Source organism: Protomyctophum parallelum (genome assembly GCF_964188405.1).
Source record: "Protomyctophum parallelum genome assembly, chromosome: 5".
Classification (NCBI taxonomy): domain Eukaryota; kingdom Metazoa; phylum Chordata; class Actinopteri; order Myctophiformes; family Myctophidae; genus Protomyctophum; species Protomyctophum parallelum.
In genome coordinates this window covers 25,626,816-25,647,120 of record NC_139702.1, presented here as the reverse complement: position 1 = coordinate 25,647,120, position 20,305 = coordinate 25,626,816, and the positions used below count along the sequence as shown (strand labels likewise).

General features: G+C 42.6%; 1 protein-coding gene across 1 annotated transcript in view; it reads left to right on the top strand.

The window, feature by feature from the left end:
* ncapd3 (non-SMC condensin II complex, subunit D3) overlaps positions 1-20,305 on the top strand; it is a 51,393-nt gene that overhangs the window by 6,981 nt on the left and 24,107 nt on the right. Inside the window, exons 6-20 of the mRNA XM_083764386.1 lie at positions 209-270; positions 1,503-1,590; positions 2,523-2,656; positions 3,805-3,877; positions 4,133-4,258; positions 4,731-5,001; positions 6,628-6,666; positions 6,760-6,903; positions 8,559-8,632; positions 10,517-10,651; positions 13,224-13,444; positions 14,885-15,079; positions 15,780-15,877; positions 17,349-17,458; positions 18,008-18,115. Of these exons, the coding sequence (XP_083620512.1) occupies positions 209-270; positions 1,503-1,590; positions 2,523-2,656; positions 3,805-3,877; positions 4,133-4,258; positions 4,731-5,001; positions 6,628-6,666; positions 6,760-6,903; positions 8,559-8,632; positions 10,517-10,651; positions 13,224-13,444; positions 14,885-15,079; positions 15,780-15,877; positions 17,349-17,458; positions 18,008-18,115 (1,878 nt within the window). The remainder of the gene's footprint in view (positions 1-208; positions 271-1,502; positions 1,591-2,522; positions 2,657-3,804; positions 3,878-4,132; positions 4,259-4,730; positions 5,002-6,627; positions 6,667-6,759; positions 6,904-8,558; positions 8,633-10,516; positions 10,652-13,223; positions 13,445-14,884; positions 15,080-15,779; positions 15,878-17,348; positions 17,459-18,007; positions 18,116-20,305) is intronic.

The window sequence follows — 20,305 nt, the reverse complement described above, 5'->3', positions numbered from 1 at the left end:
CTATAAGCTAAATTATAACATAATGTTTAAAACACCAAGAAGGGTTCCCACCCAAAATGGGATAATAATGCATGCATCTAATCTAAATGTATTAGTTACAGACTTGCTTTTGAAAAACCTATAGACATTATTGTCATGCAATGGGTACCGTTTGAACTTCAGATTGTAATGTAATACTTGGGTTTTCTTTGGTGTGATTTGTCTTCAGATCTTCATTAAGCTCATTTACTTTGAGCCTGTACTTGGAGAAGTCCGCTTTTCTGCTAAAAGGTAAGTTGACTCGCAAACGACTTCTCTGCTTTTTGCTTATGGTGAAAGCTAACAAAGTCCTGATATGATTGATCATATTTTAATAACATTAACTGGTATAAAAAAAAGAAATCGAATGTGGCATCATATAGTTTGAACACTGTAATGACGTTGTCTAGTGATGGAACCATATGAATGACTAATTAATATGAATCACAATATGTTAACAATATTAATGCTATAATCAACATGTGCTTTAACTCTTAGAATTACACTTTTATTAACCACTTTCATCCATATTTTGTGGTTAACATTAGCCATAAATAGCTGCTCTGGAAGCTCGTACACAATATAGAAGAGATTTGGTGTAGAGTGAAAAAAAGTGCATACTCTTTACACTGTAAAGAGCACTCTTGGTATGCAGTTTTTTCATTTTCTATACTGTAAAGTTTACAGGACCGTAAGTATAGAGCAGTCCCGCCCCCTTTCATGACGACGCCAGGCCCAGGAAATTAATCCCAATGCATTTTTCCGATAGACATTTCAAAAAGTATTTATTTAAAGACCTTTTTAAGTGTCGTACGAAGCCAACTGGAGTCGTGCCAAATCATGACAACAAACACAATATTTTGGACCAAACAAATAATTACAAAGAAGAAAAACAACAAAAAGTGTTGTAAGCTGTCGTTTCTTTTCTACTTTCTAATTCTTTGTCTGGCCCAAAACATTGTGTTTATTGTCATGATTTGTCACGGCAAGAGTTGGCTTAGTCCGCGGCGTAAACGTCTTTAAATAAATACTTTGCAATACATCGCAATACATGAGGAAAATGGAATGCGACGCTCTATAGAGCCAATCAGGATGGAAGATGGGAAATGTTGATCACAGATCACATGACTATGGAGATAGTGTATACCGAATTGTGTGATGTGCATAAAATGTGTAAGAGTAATGTGTTTTGCCTATGGTGGCGCTATAACAGGCCGTTGAGGAATATTTGGGGCAGAGGTTCGTCGTTGGCATCCAGGGAGTGTGTGTGTATGCAAAGTTTGGCATGGATCGGGCCAGCGGTGCCGGAGATTAGCTGATAACTGACGGACGGACGGACGGACGGACGGAAGGACACACACACGGACGGAGTGCAAAACATACTCTCCCCGCATGCCTTCGGCCTGGTGGAGACAAAAACTTATCGCGATAAACGAACCATTATCATCCCATCCCTAACGGTGTGTGTGTGTGTGGTTCGACAGGAACATCGACAGTCTGAAGACCGTTCCGGAGTTGGCCTTCCATGGTCTGTCACTGCTCTGCACCCCCAGCCATGGAGACCAGAAGAAGGTACTGTACAGTACAGTGTGTATGGTCCAGTAGACCCCTGGTTGGTCTACCTTGAATCCTAAAGGTTTTTACACACTGGAGGCCCTTTTTTCATGCGGATAATACACTTAACTCATTCTGACCTGAGATCAGATTCATACGAGGTTTCCACTGGACACACACTGGTCTGATTAACCCATTCTGACCTGAGGTCAGATTCTAAAAATGTCAGTCGTTCTTTGATTTTTCAAAATTAGCAGACCTACAAGCTCGGTGGCGCGCTACGAGCTTGTAGATCTGCTATATTTCAATAGCTAAAACATAACATAATAACAGCAAAATGGGTTCCCACCCAAAATGGGTGAACCCATTTAGGCCTGACTTTGAAATAAAAAATAATCTTCTAAATCCTCCTGTTTTCAGAAATAAATATTTTCACGATTTTTCAAAAATAGCAGATCTACAAGCTCATAGCGTGCCACCGAGTGGCGCGCTATGAGCTTGTAGATCTGCTATTTGGTCAATGGCTAAATTATAATAATGTTTAAAACACCAAAAGGGGTTCCCGTCCAGAATGGGTTTTAAAGTCAATGCAAGCTTCCACATCAGCGACCAATTTCTACGGAAGCAGAATTATTTTCGCTCTGCTGTTGAATTCTGCGGAAATTTGCTGCCAACTTCTGCACCTCTGACCAATCAAAATGGATGTTGTTGGTCATCCCATGACGGGACAAAATGTTACGGTGAATCCGACCTATACTACTAATGAATGAATAGATAATCTGCGTGCCTATACTCTTAACCAATACGAAATAAAGGGTCCCGGTGATCGACCCGTTGTTTTGGAAACGCTATAATACCGGATAGTACTTTGAGTTTAGTGTGTTTGCTGGGTTTTTGCATATATGTCATCATAATGTGTGTGTGTGTGTGTGTGTGTGTGTTCTGTATAGTCTATCCGCAGGGTGTTCCACAGACTGCTGTACGTCATCGTCATGATGAGTAAAGCCGGTTCGGGGAAGCCCTCTCTTCTGCTGCCCGGTCAGATCGTCCTCTCTGCCAGAGAGCTCGCCATCAGCTTTGTCTGGTAAGGCAAAACCTTCATAGTGTGTTACAGTGGTGCGTGTGAAGCAACGTAAGCTTGTATATCAGTTATTTCTGTAAAAGTATAAATTAGTGGTCAAAGTGGTTTAAGCTGTTGTTTGTCCTTTTTGCTGGAAATCCCAACCCCAGGGCATCCTGCGGAACCTGCTTTTGTCAGAGCCGCTGCTGTAGTATAGCTGCACTTTACTAAGTTACATTCACACACTAAAAGCTGCTGTAGTATAGCTGCACTTTACTAAGTTACATTCACACACTAAAAGCTGCTGTAGTATAGCTGCACTTTACTAAGTTACATTCACACACTAAAAGCTGCTGTAGTATAGCTGCACTTTACTAAGTTACATTCACACACTAAAAGCTGGAAAGCTGAGAGGGAGGCGAGACGGTAGGAAAATTTAACTAAATAATAAGAAATACAATTACATTAGAATAGCTGGTTTTCCATCATATAGGCCTATTGAATAAGTATTTCAACTAGCACGAGCTGAGTGGCTTATGTGCACATGCATGCGCGTGCATGTGACGTGCACGTGACGTCATTCAAATATTAAATCCACAGCACACCGCTGGTGGGGAACAATGTATACACATTCTGAATGCCCCCTGCCGACAGATTCAGTAGCATAGCTCAGAATCCGTTTTCTTTTAGAGATTGGTATAGGAGAGACAGTAGAAAAGCTGACAGAGATGGACCGTAGGGGGGCAGTGTTGGGGGGGGGGGGGTCCCACGGTCCCAGCCTTATTCATCTGCGAAGACAAAAGCCTCGTCACGATATAAGGCAGAGATTGCATAGCCGGAAATGTCGGGCCGGAACATCCGTCGGATGCATTTCCCCCCGGATACGATATTTTTTGACTAAATCGCAACACCTTTTCATACACGGAGAACGTAAACAGATTTGTAAAAGCATCAACATAATTTCCTTGAGCGGTACTTCCGCGAAAAATCCCACTACTTCCGCCAAATTCCAGCAATGCCTTGAACCTTCAGCGTAGGTCTTTCCACAGGTTGTGGAAAGTTTCAGGTTATTGGAGGTTCTGGGTTTACCATCATTTACCCGTGACAGTCAAAAGGAGCCATTTGTGTTGTGTTGGTTGTTCTAACATGGGCTGTTTTGTTTGTCCTTACAGTCACGCTGTGGACGAGTTAAAGGAACTGGCTCTACCCTTCCTCTCCATTCTCATCCAACATATCTGCTTCCAGGTAGGTGTGTGTGTGTGTGTGTGTGTGTGTGTGTGTGTCTCTATTTTGTTCTGATAATTGTCCTTGCTGTTGTGTATAGAGTGTTTGTTCAGTAACGGGAGTCTTCCCAGCTCTTTACAGAAAATACATTTTCAGGGGAGAGAAACGCACTCTTGAGATTGCCTTTTTAGATCTGTTATTTTTGGGGGAAAATTAAATATGTCCCTCAAATCTATTATTTAAATAAAAACAAGATCTACTTTTGTGTGTGTGCAGATGGTGGAGAAGAGCGACTATCGTAACCATGGCTCGCAGGCTGTGGGGATCCTTGTGGGTTATCTGCCTTGTTCAGAGTATGCAGCCTTCATCAAGTGGCTGCATGACTACTCTCAAAATGCCAAGGTACAGTAACGCCAAACCGGGGACCACAACACCATTATGTATTTTACTTGACGATTGTACTGTAGCTCAAATAACGTGAAGGATTGTGTTGTGTTTCCGTCGTTGAACAATTTTTGTCACATTTTTGTCACCTGGAATGTCTTAGTGTTAGTCTAGTTTTAGTTGACTAAAATGTATTTTGGCTGGCCTTGATGCCGTCGTAATGCCTGATTTTACACTTGCTGAAAATATTTTTTTGTAAAATGACTTATACTGGATCTATTGTTCACTAGTCCCTTCCTAACATTTTAGTCTAGTTTTTATGTTGAAATTGTCAGTCTATTTAGTCTTAGTTTTAGTCATCATGGCTTAGTTTTCATTTCGTTTCCATTCATCAGTGGAAATAGGTAGTCGACGGACATTCTTCGTCATAGTTTTAGTCGACGAAAACAACACCGACTTGACGGTTAGCGTGCGGTGTGTTTGTGGACAGATGGTGTATCGCCTCTTCTCCATCGACGTGGTGATGGTGTTGCTGGAGCAGCCGGAGAGGACGGCGGCCGCGGCGGAGGAGGAGGACGAGGCGTCTTTGTCCCCGGAGAAGTCCTCCTTCCTCGCCCACAAGTTCCTCATCCACGGCCTGCTGTTCGGACGCCGCAAGGACGCCTCCCCCACGGTGCGGAGCCACGCCCTCGCGTGCCTCGCACGCTGCCTGGAGCTGCCTTCCTTCAACGTCACCCACGCCGTCCACAGCCTGTTTCACAGTGAGCGTGCCGTGCGCACACACACACACACACACACACACACACACTTGCTGCAAACCTCATCTCCATATTTTATTAAATTATTTTTATTATTTATTATTTTCGTAATTAGTATGAAAAGTAGCACATCTACAAGCTCGAAAGGTTTCCACCCAACAGAGATGATCTTTGCCATACATTGTACTTAATGTTAAGTACCTGGAGTGGACAGGTTTGTAACCTGGTGTGATGAAGAACATCACTTACAAGTTAATGTAAGGAGAACCGAGGAGATTGTAGTGGATCCATCAGGTCTATAGGTGACCACACCACCATCACCATACATGGTCATGACGTCAAACTGGTCACCTCCTATAAATATCTAGGAGTACACATTGATTGTGATATAAACTGGCACTCCCATGTGACAAGTATGTGTGTGAAAGTACACCAACGCCTTCATTTTCTACGTAGGCTCAGACCTTTTGTTGTAAGTAGAAACATAATGCTGATCTTCTACAGAGCTAGTGAAGGAGCCATTTCTGCCTGTGTGTGCCTTTAAACTGTTTGATGGGCGGGTTCACCATGGGGGGTGTGTGTCACAAGGATTGGCATATGAGAACACAGGTGCAACAAGCCAGGTTGAATGGTTTGGAAGGTATGGGCACAACAGGCTAAGAGATCACACGGCTTTTACCGTATCATTGTATTTTTGCATTAAGAAAACTGCTGTATTACAACATGTGTACAATAAATAGGAACATCACCCTACAGCAGTCAATGCCTGGACAATATATTCCTACGCGTCAAAAACGGTTTCTGTATAATGCATGTGCCCAGCCGAGAGGCAAAGTATAGTTTAAGCTTGCCCCTACAGCTAGTATAGAGTCAATTCTAAGGTATGGTATCACCAGTTGGTTTGGAAACCTAACTGTAAAATACAAATCTGAGATCCTTAGATTAGCCAAAATGGCAGGGAAGATCATGGGTATGTCTACACCTCCGATCACCCCCAGGTCATCTTTGAGCAGGCCACCATTGGACAGGTTAAGAAAATTGTGTCTGACCCCTCCCATGTACTATACCCTGAGTATCGGCTAATGCCATCAGGTAGGAGGTACGAGGTCCATGCGTGCAAATACAATAGGTACAGTACAAGCATTCCTTTGTCCCTCTGTCAATCACACTCCTAAACAGTGTCCTTGCAGAGGGCAGACAGGGTAGGGGTCGAAGGTGATGAGGTGATGTTCTTCTTTGGGTTTTTTTGCACTAGGTATGTTGGTGTGTGTGTTTATTTTTATGTTGTACGGGTCACTATGTGCCTTTGTTGTCTTGTATTGTGTATTGTATTGTATCTGTATGCTGCAGAGCGGGTCCTTGGGGTCCAAGACAAATTTCTTCCTTGGGAGACAAAATAAAGAAACCTTGAACCTAAATGTACAGTGATGCACACTCGCTCACATGTAACATGTATATTCACATGCAGTTACAAACGGCCCGCAATGGTTTAATGGACTCATGATCTGTATTTGTTCAAATATGTTAGTTAACTTGTGCGTGTCTCTCTCTCTCTCTGTCTCTGTCTCTCTCTCTGTCTCTGTCTCTGTCTCTGTCTCTGTCTCTGTCTCTGTCTCTCTCTCTCTCTAGGTGGGAGCCAGACAGAATTGGAGGAACCTAGTTCTGAAGGTGACCGTCTTCTTATTCGCTATACATTACGGTTGAGAAACTGTGTATACATACACTGTATAATAAACGAGTCTAATTGCATGTCTGTTCCAGGGTTCAACGCTTGCACCTCCATCCCAGGGTCCACCTCCGATCGAGCTTCAACCCAAAGCCTCCATCAGACTCAGAAAACCTACAGGACTCTGCCATTCAGAACCATTGAAATGACCGCTGCCAACTCTTCCGCCAGTACTGAGGGTATATAAGACGACTCCTGTTCTTAATGCGATGTTTCATTACAGAAGTTATTAAAAAAAAAAGCTTAAAAATTAAGAATTATAAAAAAACTAAATGAATGTGCTTACAGTACAACAAACAAATGTAGACTAGAAAAGTGTCTTGTGCTTTTTTTTTCTTTTTTCCTCCATTTTGACAGTTTTTCCTCTTTCTTTGTTTTGTTAAAATGGTAGGCGAAATAAGCTATGCCATGGCTTCAGCCTATACCTTTTTGGGTGGGAAATGTATTTTCTATTCTGTTTTGGGTATTGGCTATGGAATTAAAATTATGTTGCCACACAATTTACTACTAAAATAAACTGCCAACAAATGGTACTGTAAAGCTCTTCACATAGTTAAGGGCACGTATCCAAAGAAAGGGGAGCGTACCCATGTTCTTAAACCCGAAACCTAACGCTAACCCTAAACCCTAAGGTAAGTGGGGAACATAGGGACGACCCCCAAAGAAAGCACATTTTGAGCTTCCCTCAATCTAAATCTAAATTAGTTGTCAAAATCAACACTATGGTAAAGACTCCTCTTCCCAGCGCCCGAGCATAGCGCTTCGTGCTCCCCTCGTCCGGCGTTTCTTGGCTCAGCGCCTGGGGCCCTTCAGGCTGACAATGGTATCACAACCATGAGAATCCCTTGTTTATCATTGTTTCAGCTAATATTATTATATTATATTATTATTATATTATATTATATATATTTGTGCTAATGACGCAGATTTTATTTTTTATTTAACCAGTAAAAACACATTGAGGCAGAATCTCTTTCGAGTGGGAACTGGCCAAGAGGCAGAAATAAGTGATACATCCATGTTTAACTTCAAGAGACCTAAAAATAATCAGAATCTGAAAGTAATTACTAAAAGTAATTTAACCTTAAAGGACCACTTCACCACTTTTCAACCTATCATCATATAATAGGTCCTCACTAATAATCATGATAAAATGGCATAATTTTTTTCTACTCAGTCTGTGTCTCATAGGAGGTCTGTGGGCAGTTCAGAAACCGTCCTCCAGTGACATCATATTTCATTATTTTTAAACAAGATTTTTTTTACAAAAATGTTTAGATTTTCATTATCGTGAGAACGATGGCATCCATTTTCGCATTGCAACTTTTCAGGACTAGAAAGCCTGCAGTTTCTATTGGCTTGTATTTCCCCATCGATGATGTCACTGGAGGACGTTTTCTGAACTGCCCACAGCCCTCCTATGAGGCACAACAGCACCCCTACTGGTACTCATAGTCATATACTGGTGCTCAAGGCCACATAGGTGAACACATAGGTGAACACGGACATTGCTGTTCCTTGTAGTGGTTGCACCACTCAAAAACCAAGTGCTTTCTGTGTGAACACGTGGCTTACAGACATTCTGTAAAGCTCTTCGCACAGTGGTTGATTATCAACAGACTCATAAAAAAGGACTGACAATAACCGTAACGATGACTATATGCCATCTACTTGAGTTAGAATGATTATTACAAATGTTTAGTCCACAGTCCACCCCCCCCCCCCCCCCCAATGATGTCTCAAATGTTTGAACCATATACAGTTATACAGTAGTTTGGGATTACTTTCAGAGCGATTTCATAATTTGTGTTTTTTTTGTTTTTTTTGGGGGCAGCTAAAGAGAACGTGGCTCTGCTCATGAGGCGTATCGCTGACCCCAAGACCAACGTGAGGAAGTCGGCACTGCAGGTATTCTCTTAAATACGCGCATACGTTTGTTATGGAGGAAAAATATTGGATAAAGACTAGACTTCTCAAAGAGGTACATCATTTTATCGTCTACTCAGGGTTTTGGGAGAACCCAAAACCCACAGTTTTGAAGTTTATTGATTCAGTATTTAGACTTTTTTTTTTTTTTTTTAAGATATATTTTTTGCGGCTTACCGTACGCCTTTTATTGATTTTTTAAGGGACAGATAGTAGGCTGACAGGAAACGGGAGAGAGATGGGGGGATGACATGCGGTAAAGGCCGTGTCGGGTCCGGGAGTCGAACCCGCGGCACACCGCGACTGGATCACCAGTCCGGTGCCCAGACCGTTACGATATGGCCTGGGCCAGTATTTAGACATTTGATATTGATTTTTATCAGACACAGACTTCCGATACAAACCCATTGTAACTCCAAACTCCATTTTATTCATACTGCTCTCCTAATAGTGGGGGCATGCTTTTTTCAATTCCTCTTTTCATTTTATGTAATCATGTTTTTAAATTAAATGCAATAAAAACATAATAATAAAAGGAATGAAAAGGGTAATCTAATAAACATGCCCCACTCACATAACACATTCAGTGCCGGAAGTGCATCAAAATAGAAGCTCCGGGGTGCCAGAGTTGTCTGATCGCTTTTACTCTGAAAGCCATGAACCGGAAACACTTTCCTAAAAAGGTTGACTTTACAAAGTGACCTCACATCCCCGATCATCTTAATTTATTCTTTTACGCTCCAAAAAGCGTTCATATTTTGCGGGAGAGACGGATGAGGAGCAGAAATGAAGCGCCAGCATATCGATCCATTCAAAACCACGGAGAGCGCCCTGGATTAGGAGATACGAGTCATTCTTTCCGCCGCGCTAACATGGGAGTCAATGACAAGCTAATAGTTGCACAGAGCGTTGGCGTACGGAAAGCGAAAAGCGAAAAAAATTCTGAATATTCTTATCTCGCCCCGTGTCACTAGGACGTCGCTAGGACGTCCACAGACGTTGTAGGCACTAATTTGTCGGAATCCTTATGACGGCCTCATGCGTCGTATGAACTGAAACGGTTAAGACTCAGGGCAGTATGAGTCACCAGAACCAAAGATGGGTCTTTTCGATTAATCCAACATGGTTAAAATGAGTTACAAGTTGGGTTTGTGTAGGAAGGGGGCGTGTGTGACAAAACTAATATCAAATATCTAAATACTTAATCCAGCAACTTTAAAAACTGTCTGGTGTATTCACATAAGAGTAGACGATAAAATGACATGAATGAGTGACATATCGCTTATAGAATCTTCTCTCCTAGGGGGTTCCCTGTACACATACACATTTTCAGATGGGTGTCTGTATGGCCAAATGTATATCAATCTGGGGGCATGAGAACTACTGGTTTTAGAAGGCATGTGTAGAGTCTAAATGGCTTGTGTGCAGTGTTGTTTTTGGCAGCAGATTTTAGTTTTAGTCATAGTCTTTTGAATAGTTTTCATTTAGTTTTAGTCACATTTTAGTCACCTGGAATGTGTTAGTGTTAGTCTAGTTTTAGTCGACTAAAATGTATTTTGGTGGGCATTGATCTACAAGCTCACAATGGGTTTGCAGCGTGACTCGTTGTGCGCTTGTAGATCGGCTATTTTCAGCATGCAACCAAGTGTAAAATGACTTATACTGGATCTCTTGTCCACTAGTCCCTTCCTAACATTTTAGTCTAGTTTTTATTGACAATTGTCAGTATATTTAGTCTTTGTCATCATAGCACAGTTTTCATTTAGTTTCCATTTAGTTTTCTTCGGTGGAAAAAGGTAGTCGACGAACATTTTTCGTCTTAGTTTTAGTCGACGAAAACAACACTGGTTGTGTGTCGTTTTGCAGGCTTTCGTGGGTCTACTGAAACACGGCGTGATCCCGCTGACGTCGGAGCACCTGCGAGAGGTGTCCGACCGCTGCAGAGACCCCGCCGTGTCGGTCAAGAAGAAAGCCCTGCAGTGTCTGGCCGAGCTGATCGCTGTGAGTGTCTTCTTTCACCGCAAATTACACATCGGATTAATCACTGTAGACATAACCTTGTCACCAGCAAATATCATTATACTGATGACATCCGGGATCTCATATATGGGCATAAATGGTTTGAGGATTGAGGAATGACAGATACAGAGTTCTCCATTTATGAGCATATCGCTTGGATGTTCGGTGCGATATAATGGGGCCGCTTCTTGTAGTATAAAATCACACCCGTGTGAACTGAGTGGTGCAATTCCCCCCCCCCCCCTCTCTCTCTCTCTCTCTCACTCTCTCTCTCACTCTCTCTCACTCTCACTCTCTCTCTCACTCACTCACTCACTCACTCACTCACTCACTCACTCACACACACACACATAAGCAGGCAACAGTGCAGCTCTCTGTTTCTGGCACAACAGCGCCCCTACTGGTACTAATAGTCATAGCTACTGGTGCTCACAACGTCACATAGATAGGCGGACACGGACATTGCTGTTCCGTGGAGTGGTTGCACCTAGGGATGCACCGATCCGATAATTATGTGTAATTACAGTATGAAAACAACTCTACCTCCTCTGTGACACAGCAGTGTAGTATTGACAGTATAACATGTGGAATGCAGCCAGGCTAGCCTGCGCACACATTAACCTGGTCTAATTGTTGCACAGTTATTTAATAAATAATTCAGTGCATTTATATCTGTGTTTGTTACATTTTGTTTTACAAAGTTGGGAAAGTAATGTTTAAGTCAAGCCTTGATGTTGCCTTACACAAAATAATGATTCCAGACTCCACACAGTGAGGCATACAGCTTAATAGATTATTACGTTTCTTTGTGGGGGGTATCGGATCGGTACTCTGTATCGGCAGATACTGGACCCCCATGTATCGAAATCGGTATCGAATGCCAAAAAGCCGGATCGGTGCATCCCTAAGTCTTGCACCACTCAAAAATCACAAGGCCCCTAAACTACTCTACAAGCTCACAGTCACAACGTGTCGATGTAGATTAACGTTTTTAACTATTCAAAAATGTTTTTCTAAATGGTAAGAATAAGCAAAGTATTTTAGATGTAAGGGATTTAACACGGTGGCCCTTTTTACATAATTTGGGGATTTTAGTATTGTGTGACAGGTGTGACCCCGCAAAATTTGCTATCTTATGACACAGCCGAAGTCCCTAAAACACCTCCACAATGCGCCCTGGCACAAATCTAATAACTAGACAATTATACACAATAAGCACAAGGAATTGACACTCTGCTGATTTATACAGTAGTACAATTCCAATCGCAGAGATTTGTGGAGAATTATGACGGAACGAGACCTCCGAGCTGTGAATGTTGTGCAACATGACTCAAGCCGAGGCAGCTGCGACTCCGGTCTCACCGTCTCAGAGTCAGGAGCACGTTCTTTTATCAAACAGAATTCGGCAATTCGCATTACGGGGTGGTTTGAGGAGGCACTTTCCGTTGTCCTAAACCTGTGTGCATAACTGCATAAGATAGTAAATATAGGGAAAGCGCATCAACACGCCTACAGACACACCTCCACCCGCAAATATTCAGTATTTAATGAGGATTTAGTTGACGCAATAAAATAAAATGGCGATAGTATTCCATGTGGGGCAGACGGCCTGTCACAGCCAGATTTGGGAGAGCAGCGCAGCTTTGTTGTTGAGGAAAGCGGTAAAATGAGACTTCCGTGGTTGTTTTCGTCTCAGATTTAGTCCGACGGAGCGTCACAGTATAACTATGTGGACACAAAAGCGACACAAAAGTATGACCCGGAAGTATCTCAGGAGGGGGCGCTCACGTCACAGCTAAAATACTGAATAGGAGTCTGCTAAATGAATAGTGGGTTGTGTGGCCGCAAGATAACGTTTACGCATAGTGGAAGCTCCCGAATGCATAATTCACGGAAAATGTCTTGCGGATAAAGCATGTCATAAGATGGAGCCCTATGTCTATTTGCTCAGACACCGATGTAAAATTCTCCATTCATTGTCAAAGGGAATTTAATGTTTATGTAGGACAAAGTTGTGGACAGACGCCAAAAGCTGGATAATATGATGGGATGGGCTAGCGCCCCTCAAAAAGTAAAAACAAATATATATTCTAAACATGCTATACCTTTAATAAAATCACACCCGTGTGAACTGAGTGGTGCAACTCCCCTCTCTCTCTCTCTCTCTCTCTCTCTCTCTCTCTCTCTCTCTCGCTCGCTCGCTCGCTCGCTCGCGCAGGCAACAGTGCAGCACTATCCCTCTCTCTGTTTCTGGCACAACAGCGCCCCTACTGGTACTCATAGTCATATACTGGTGCTCATTAACCAACACATAGGCGGACATTGCTGCTCTTTGGAGTGGTTGCACCACTGAAAAATCTGAAATCCATAGACTGTTTGCTAAAAGTGCTCTAAAAAAACATGAAAAGTCCATAGACTTGGCTGCCATATGACGTCATTTTGCTAGCTAGCCTATAGTGGCCCTCAAAAACACAAAAAGGTAAAACATGGAGGTAAGAGGTTTACCTGTGAGTTCTTTTCCCCCTCAGTTACCGTTTTTGTCGCGTTCCTTCAGGCACAGCCGCACAGTAAGCTGGTCCAGACGGCGGCTCTGAGGGGGATGGTCCCGGCCGCCATGGACCCGGAGAGCTCCGTCCAGGAGAAGGCTCTGGAGCAGCTGGATGAGCTGATCCTCAGCCAGGTGAAACAGCACCACCCCGGCGCCCACCTGGACTCCGCCCAGAGCCTCGCCTGGGACCTGCTGGGCCTGCTCTGCACCGAGTGTCGGGACCTCAGGTTAGATCTGTGCGCTCTCTACGAGTCTACGTCATCCCACGAAAGGATATTCATTTTAATTTTAAAGGGAAAGTCGGGGCATACTGTATATCAAATAACACGATAACATTCTCGTTAATCAATTGATTTAACAACTTAAATTGATTATTAAAAAAAATCACTGGTAGGTGAGTAGTACTCCCTGCTGACAGGTGCCCACGCCCCAGCCTGCAGGAATACCTGCAGTGTCCAATATCACCCTTTAAAAAAAGAGTAGGACTTAAGTTGTTAAACGTTCAGTTCATAGTTTTCCATTTGCTTGTTCATTTCATCATATTCTTGAACTATCAAACATGTTAAATGTCAAATAGAAACTTTAATCAAATCTAAATCTATTTTTCAAGATGAGAGAAGAGAAGAACATAGTTTGATGGATATAAAAATAGGATCCATCTTTTATAATGATAGCTTTGAAAGGACTGTATAATTAAGAAAGACATACTGTAAATCTATAACTTCAAATAACCCAGCAGGGAGACCAATTAAATACCGTGCTGTATTTACCTTAAAGATGAGTGAGTAGCCCTTTAAATGACCATCACTGTACCAAGAATAGAAACATACCTTAAAAAATTATTTGGAGGCAGGATGAAATAAAGTTCGGAGAGAGCTTAAGGTTTAACAATTATTTTAGTCTGTATAAAGTCAATTTACATAGAGAATGTGCTACATGGTTCAGAATATATTTACATCAATATAATTTAGAATAATCAATTGTTGATTCCAAAAAGAACCCGAAGCTGAACTGCGGAACTGAACTCCTCTTCACAGTATTTGTTCCAGGCTAAATACTGTAGATCACGTCAGATTAGTTGATATAAAGTTCATTGGCTGAAGCACTGGTTGTCGAGCGCTCATTGGACCAGCACATAGATGATGAGACGCAGAATCGCTCTCCTCTGTCCTGCACATGGATACCCATTGAGGCCTGGAGCGCCTAGGCAGGCGTTGCCAGGCAACCTGTAGATAACTTTCCCTGCACTGAACTTTCGGCAGAGAAAGTCACTCCCTGACTCAGTGAGCAGCCTATCTCCCTAGGCCAAGGTCAAACACATGCAGTCTCAAACCAAAATAGACCCTTCATTATGGCAAGTTTGAGGCTGGCGGCAGACAATATGAATGATCCCGCCTGGGTCAAAGTTCAGGAGAATATGGGACATTGACCACTGGACATTAGTTTGTAAACAGATAAGACCAATTTTATCTATCATCGTTACTACTCCATATTAATTGTTTGATACCATTGTGATCTCTGGGACTCCCAATAAATCTACACTAGTGTTATATTAACTATAAGGGACCTCCCCCCCCACCTGTCTTTTATGGACCCACAAATCTGGCATCGGTCGGGCCTCCATTACTAATGTGTGCGTGTGTGTGTGCGTGTGTGTGTGTGTGTAGACGTTACTTCAGCCGAGCGTTCAGCGTGTGGTCCAAGGAGAACAAGTTCACGCCGGCCTTCCTGAAGAAGCTGCTGTCTCACACTGAGGCGGAGCACGCTGCCGGAGCCTGGCTGCTGTTGGCCCAGGTGGCCGGCTCCTCCCACAACCACATCTCCTACGGACAGATCCTCGACTGCTGGGACCAACTCATCAGGTCAGCCCCCCCACACACCCAGCTGGGAACCCATGACTAGAAGGACTGCAGCGCCCTCTGCTGTTTCTTTCCTTGAATTTGCATTAGGGGATGTGAAAAAGTGTTGATTTCGTTGACTAAAACGAAAGACGAAAAAATGTTCGTCGACTACCTTTTTCCACTGACAAAAGCGAATGGAAACTAAATGAAAACTAAGCTACGATGACTAAAACTAAGACTAAATATACTGACGATTTCGACAAACAACTAAAAACTAGACTAAAATGTTAGGAAGGGACTAGTGGACAAGAGATCCAGTATAAGTCATTTTACACTTAAAATACTGAAAATAACTGATCTACAAGCTCACAACGCGTCGCAATGCGATGTGTTGTGAGCTTGTAGATTGGCTATTTTCAGCAAGTGTAAAAACACTCATTAAGACGGCATCAAGACCCGCCAAAATACATTTTAGTCGACTAAATCAACTGTAGATTTAGTCGACTAAAATCTTATGACATTTAGTCGACTAAAACTAGACTAACACTAAGACATTCCAGGTGACTAAAATGTGACTAAAACTAAATTAAGTTTAAGTCCAAAGACTAAACTAAAATAGAAATGTACTGCCAAAAACAACACTGATGTGAACGACTCAAGTATTTGGCAGGTCGATTTGGTCGAGGCCATTTTACTGACGCGTCTTTGTTTGTCTCGACAGTGCAAAGGACTTCAACGTGACGACATGCTGTCACATCCTGTCGGTCTTGGGAGACATTGCTGGCAGCCTCAATGAAGACACCAAGTTCAGGGTGGTGGGTGAGTGTCCAGCTCTGACTGATCCCCAAGGTCAAATGACTTCTCTGCGTTGACCACAGCAGTGGCTTTTTACACGCCACAGCGGTGGCTTTACTCGGAGTGAGTGCATGGGGCTGTAATTATACTATCTGGGAGAACCCATCGGCGAAAAGATTTATTTTCTCCCCTTTGAATTTGCACAATTCCCCGTGCAGAGACCGGATGTCGGGCCTGTTTACTCTCCTTCAGCCCTCCTCTTCCGGTGGTGCTCCATTGTTATCATTCCTACTAACAACTCTATATTGTAATGGGAGAGTTGCCGGCAGATTTAGCTGCGGAGCTCTGAATCTGTGTTGAGAGATTAGTAATTAGGACTTTCACTGCTGCTGCTTTCCCACTAACGGCGTTGGGCGTGGGGGGAGACGGTAAAAAGCAAGAGCGATAAACCACTCAGAAGCACGTTGTGCTCTGGAGTAGGCTTATATATTATTATTATTATTAATTTTTAAGGGACTAGCCCCTCCTATATGCCCAGCTTTCTGGGTTTGTGTGAACACAGACATTGGCTTGTGATTGGCTAATCACCCCATAGCGATGATTTGATTGGCTGAGAAAAGTACACATTGAAGATGAAAGTGAGGGCAGAAAAGTGAAGACGGTCAAGACGCCAAAAGTGATTGGCCGGATTTACTTTTGTGATTTGATTGGCTGAGCATGGATCGTGATGTATGACGAGAGCGCCCCTCACTTCACACGAGCGTGATTTATGTTTATGAATGTATAGGATTGTTACACACGAGCGTGATTTATGTTTATGAATGTATAGGATTGTTAAAGGAAACTTTAAAGGAATCGGGCATTAAAATCCTAAAGGATCCTGAACCTTATATACACTCAACGGCACAGAAACAGACTGATGACAAGCTTTTAGGTTTTTAGGCTTTTAGATACTTAGGTGTGAAATCTAACCAGATTGAGAAACTGCCTATTTCTTACCTAAAATGTATAAATCCTTTACAGACAAGGTGCCGGAAACGTGTGTGTGTGTGTGTGTGTGTGTGTGTGTGCACCTCTCCTCGGGCCAGGCGCAGGTGGTAGAAAAGAATATCAAATGTATAAATACTGAATCAACTTAAAAACTGCCTGGGGTGCTCACAAAAAGCCTGAGTAGACTTTAAAATCACCCCAAACATGTTTTGAAAGTGAAATATCCCAAATCCAAAACATTTTCGTGAGAATTCCCATACATCTGAAAAGAAACAGAGTTCTCACTGAACTTCGCTTATTTTACGAGGTTGTCACTCATAACTTCAGATATGCCCATTTTATTGCAGCCCACGAAATGTCCAAAACTATGGATGTTCTCACAAAGGTCCTATTGTGGATTTGGGTAACGGCTGGCTCTTAAAGTCTTAATGCTTGCTCATCATTTTGTCTATTTTCTGTTTTGTCTCTTTGTTTCCCTCCTCTCAATCTCTGTCTGTCTATCCAGAGGACATCTTGTCCTGGTTGAAGGCTTTTGACAAGCCATTAGAGGTGATCTCAGCCAGCCTGGAGACTCTGTTCCAGCTGGGACGTTGTGAAGACGTCAGAGACACGCAGGTTGGTACAGGGTTGGGAAAAGCTGGCCTAGCGGTAGAGCCAAGGGTTCCCAAACGTTTCAGGCCCTTGTTGCACATAATTAAGCACATAATCTGGCCCAGATTATAGTGCGTAATTATGTGCAACAGCTCCCAGATTATCTGGGGACATCCCCAAAATAATTTGGGAACTACTGGTCATCCTTTTGAGAGGGGAAGGTTGTCTGTTTTGTATGAAACACCTTGATTCTGTTGCTGTTACAAATGCACTTGCTTTGCCTTGTTGAATTACTCTTGGTGTAATAACATGATCCCCAAAGCGTGTGCGTGTGCGTGTGTGAGGGCAGAAACCTCTTATATCCATATAAAATGCCTAGTACTTGATCATACTGTAACTACAGCGTCGCACAAACACATATGCAAAGGTATAGCAGGTCCACAAGGTCGTTTTGAGTTTATAGATCTGCTACCTTTGCTATTTTTTAATTAGAATCCTGAGAAGTAACCTTTTGGGACATTACAGTATGAGGTTTATTCCACCCGGGTTAAAACTGTTTGTCGTCAACCCCAGGCCTTCCTGAACCAGCACTGTGGAGAACTGGTGTCACTGAGTGAAGCTTATTTATCCAGCATCATCCTGAGTGAGAATGGAACCGACAACCTCAACGAGGACCTGATGGTAGGAGACCCGCTGGAACTCATTAATGGGGCAACAGTTAACCCATTCTGACCTGAGATCAGATTCTAAAAATGTCTATTACATCCTGACAGTTTCATTATTAACCCATTCTGACCTGAGATCAGATTCTAAAAATGTCTTTGATTTTTCAAAAAATAGCAGACCTACAAGCTCGTAGCGCTATGAGCTTGTAGATCTGCTATTTTTCAATAGCTAAATCATAACATGATGCTAACACCAAAATGGGTTCCCGTTCAGAATGGCTTAATCAAACTATTCATATTTTTCAGGGGCGCTCCTATATTTAGCTTTAGTGTAGATTTGCGTCTTACCCAAACATTACATTCCCATTGACAGATGATTTGCTCGTCCACGTATAGGACGTAAATTCTCCATTCATTATTTTTTTGCCTGGCGCAATATTGTATAGGCCACTGTTTGTTGTGTTGCGGTGGGAGCAGAGGAAGCTTGACAGTGCGGTAACACAGAGAACAGTGGCCTGTGATGCTAGGGGGGGGGAGGTGTGAGGTTGCGCATCTTTCCAATTTTAATTCACTAATAAAGTAATTATTAATTTATAATTTGTTAAATGGGGAAAAAGGGCTTCGTTACGACCTCCATATTATTATGGTCAATGCCTGTGTGAAAAGTGGGAGTGATTGGTGCAGGCGGTGAGGATCTATGGCAGTGTTTCTGACACATTCAGACAGACATTTTGTTGATTATAATATGATGAGCAAATCTGCATTTTCTTTTGTCCTACACACAGATTAAATTCCCATTGACTATGAATGGATGATGTACGATGATAAGAGTGCCCCTCACTTCAGTCACATGGGTGTGATTCTTTTTCTTTTTTTTAACACACTGCTTGACAAATCTAACATTCGGACTTGGCCATAAAAAAACAATGAAAAAAATCAGTTGTGAGATTTTATTTGGCTTTAATCCACACAGACATACACTGCTGTACACTTGAAGTCCTGACGTCACTGTCAGTAGAGGGCGCCAGTCCACACAGATTCGTGTACTTTTTATTTGCATTGTAATCCCCATAGGGGGATTTTAGATCTCTTCATATAAGAACAGTTTGAAAAATAATCCCGGCCTTTTCACTCGTACGGATATGAAGCATCGACTGAAGGTGTAAATGTACAAATATACCCAAAGAGTAACAAAATAAGCGCTAGAAACGAGTCCAACAACCCAGAGACTACATTTCCAGGTAGGCGGAGTTGCTCCAGCTGCCCGTCGCACAACAGAAACTGATATGTTAATTTTTATTTTAAATTATTTATTTATTTTTTGATATTTGATATTTCGTGTTACTACGAGTCGAGTCACTGCCAGCTGAGCTTACGTCAACGAGGAATCTCAGGAGTGCAATGTGTCGACAGCTGGGCGTGACGTATTATTAGCAGCGACATTGCTTTCATACCCTTGTAGTTTCAAGGCTTTTGCGGCCACATTAATTCCATTTTTTCCAGAAACTGGCTGTATCACATATGAATGGACATCATTAACGACGCACAGCCACCCCCCTGACGGAAAGGCCGGTGATGATCGGTTTATTTTTCAAACGCGGTTCTTATATGAAGCGGCCTAAAATCGCCCTATGGGGATTTCAATGCAAATTTTAAAAATGCATGAACCGGTGTACGTGCGCCCTCTACTGAAAGTGACGTCAGACTTGCATTCTCTATGGCAATAGCACAAACTTTGGCATGCTACTAGTCCTACATACTTAAACCTACCAACCCCATTCTAGCCTACTTAGGTTCATCTTACGGTGGACATGTTTGCCTGAAAAGGAATCTTTGAAAGGTGTCATAGTTTTAGAAATATAGTGCTTTCAAATTTGAGACTTTTAACATGGGGCTCAATGGCAGATTTTGGCACGGTCCTCTATAGGCACGTGCATCCGTGAAACACGACTGCCCAGAGATCTCCGCAACGATAGTGGATCGTTAAGACTTCTAACATAACAGGAACACGTCAAGTCAAAGGAAGCAAATAAAATCACACCTGTGTGAACTGAGTGGTGCAACTCCCGTCTATTGGTTCTCTGTATCGTTCCAATTTCTTCTCTGTATCGTTCTGTATCGTTCCAATTCCTTCTCTGTATCGTTCCAATTTCTTCTCTGTATCGTTCCAATTTCTTCTCTGTATCGTTCCAATTTCACTCATGAG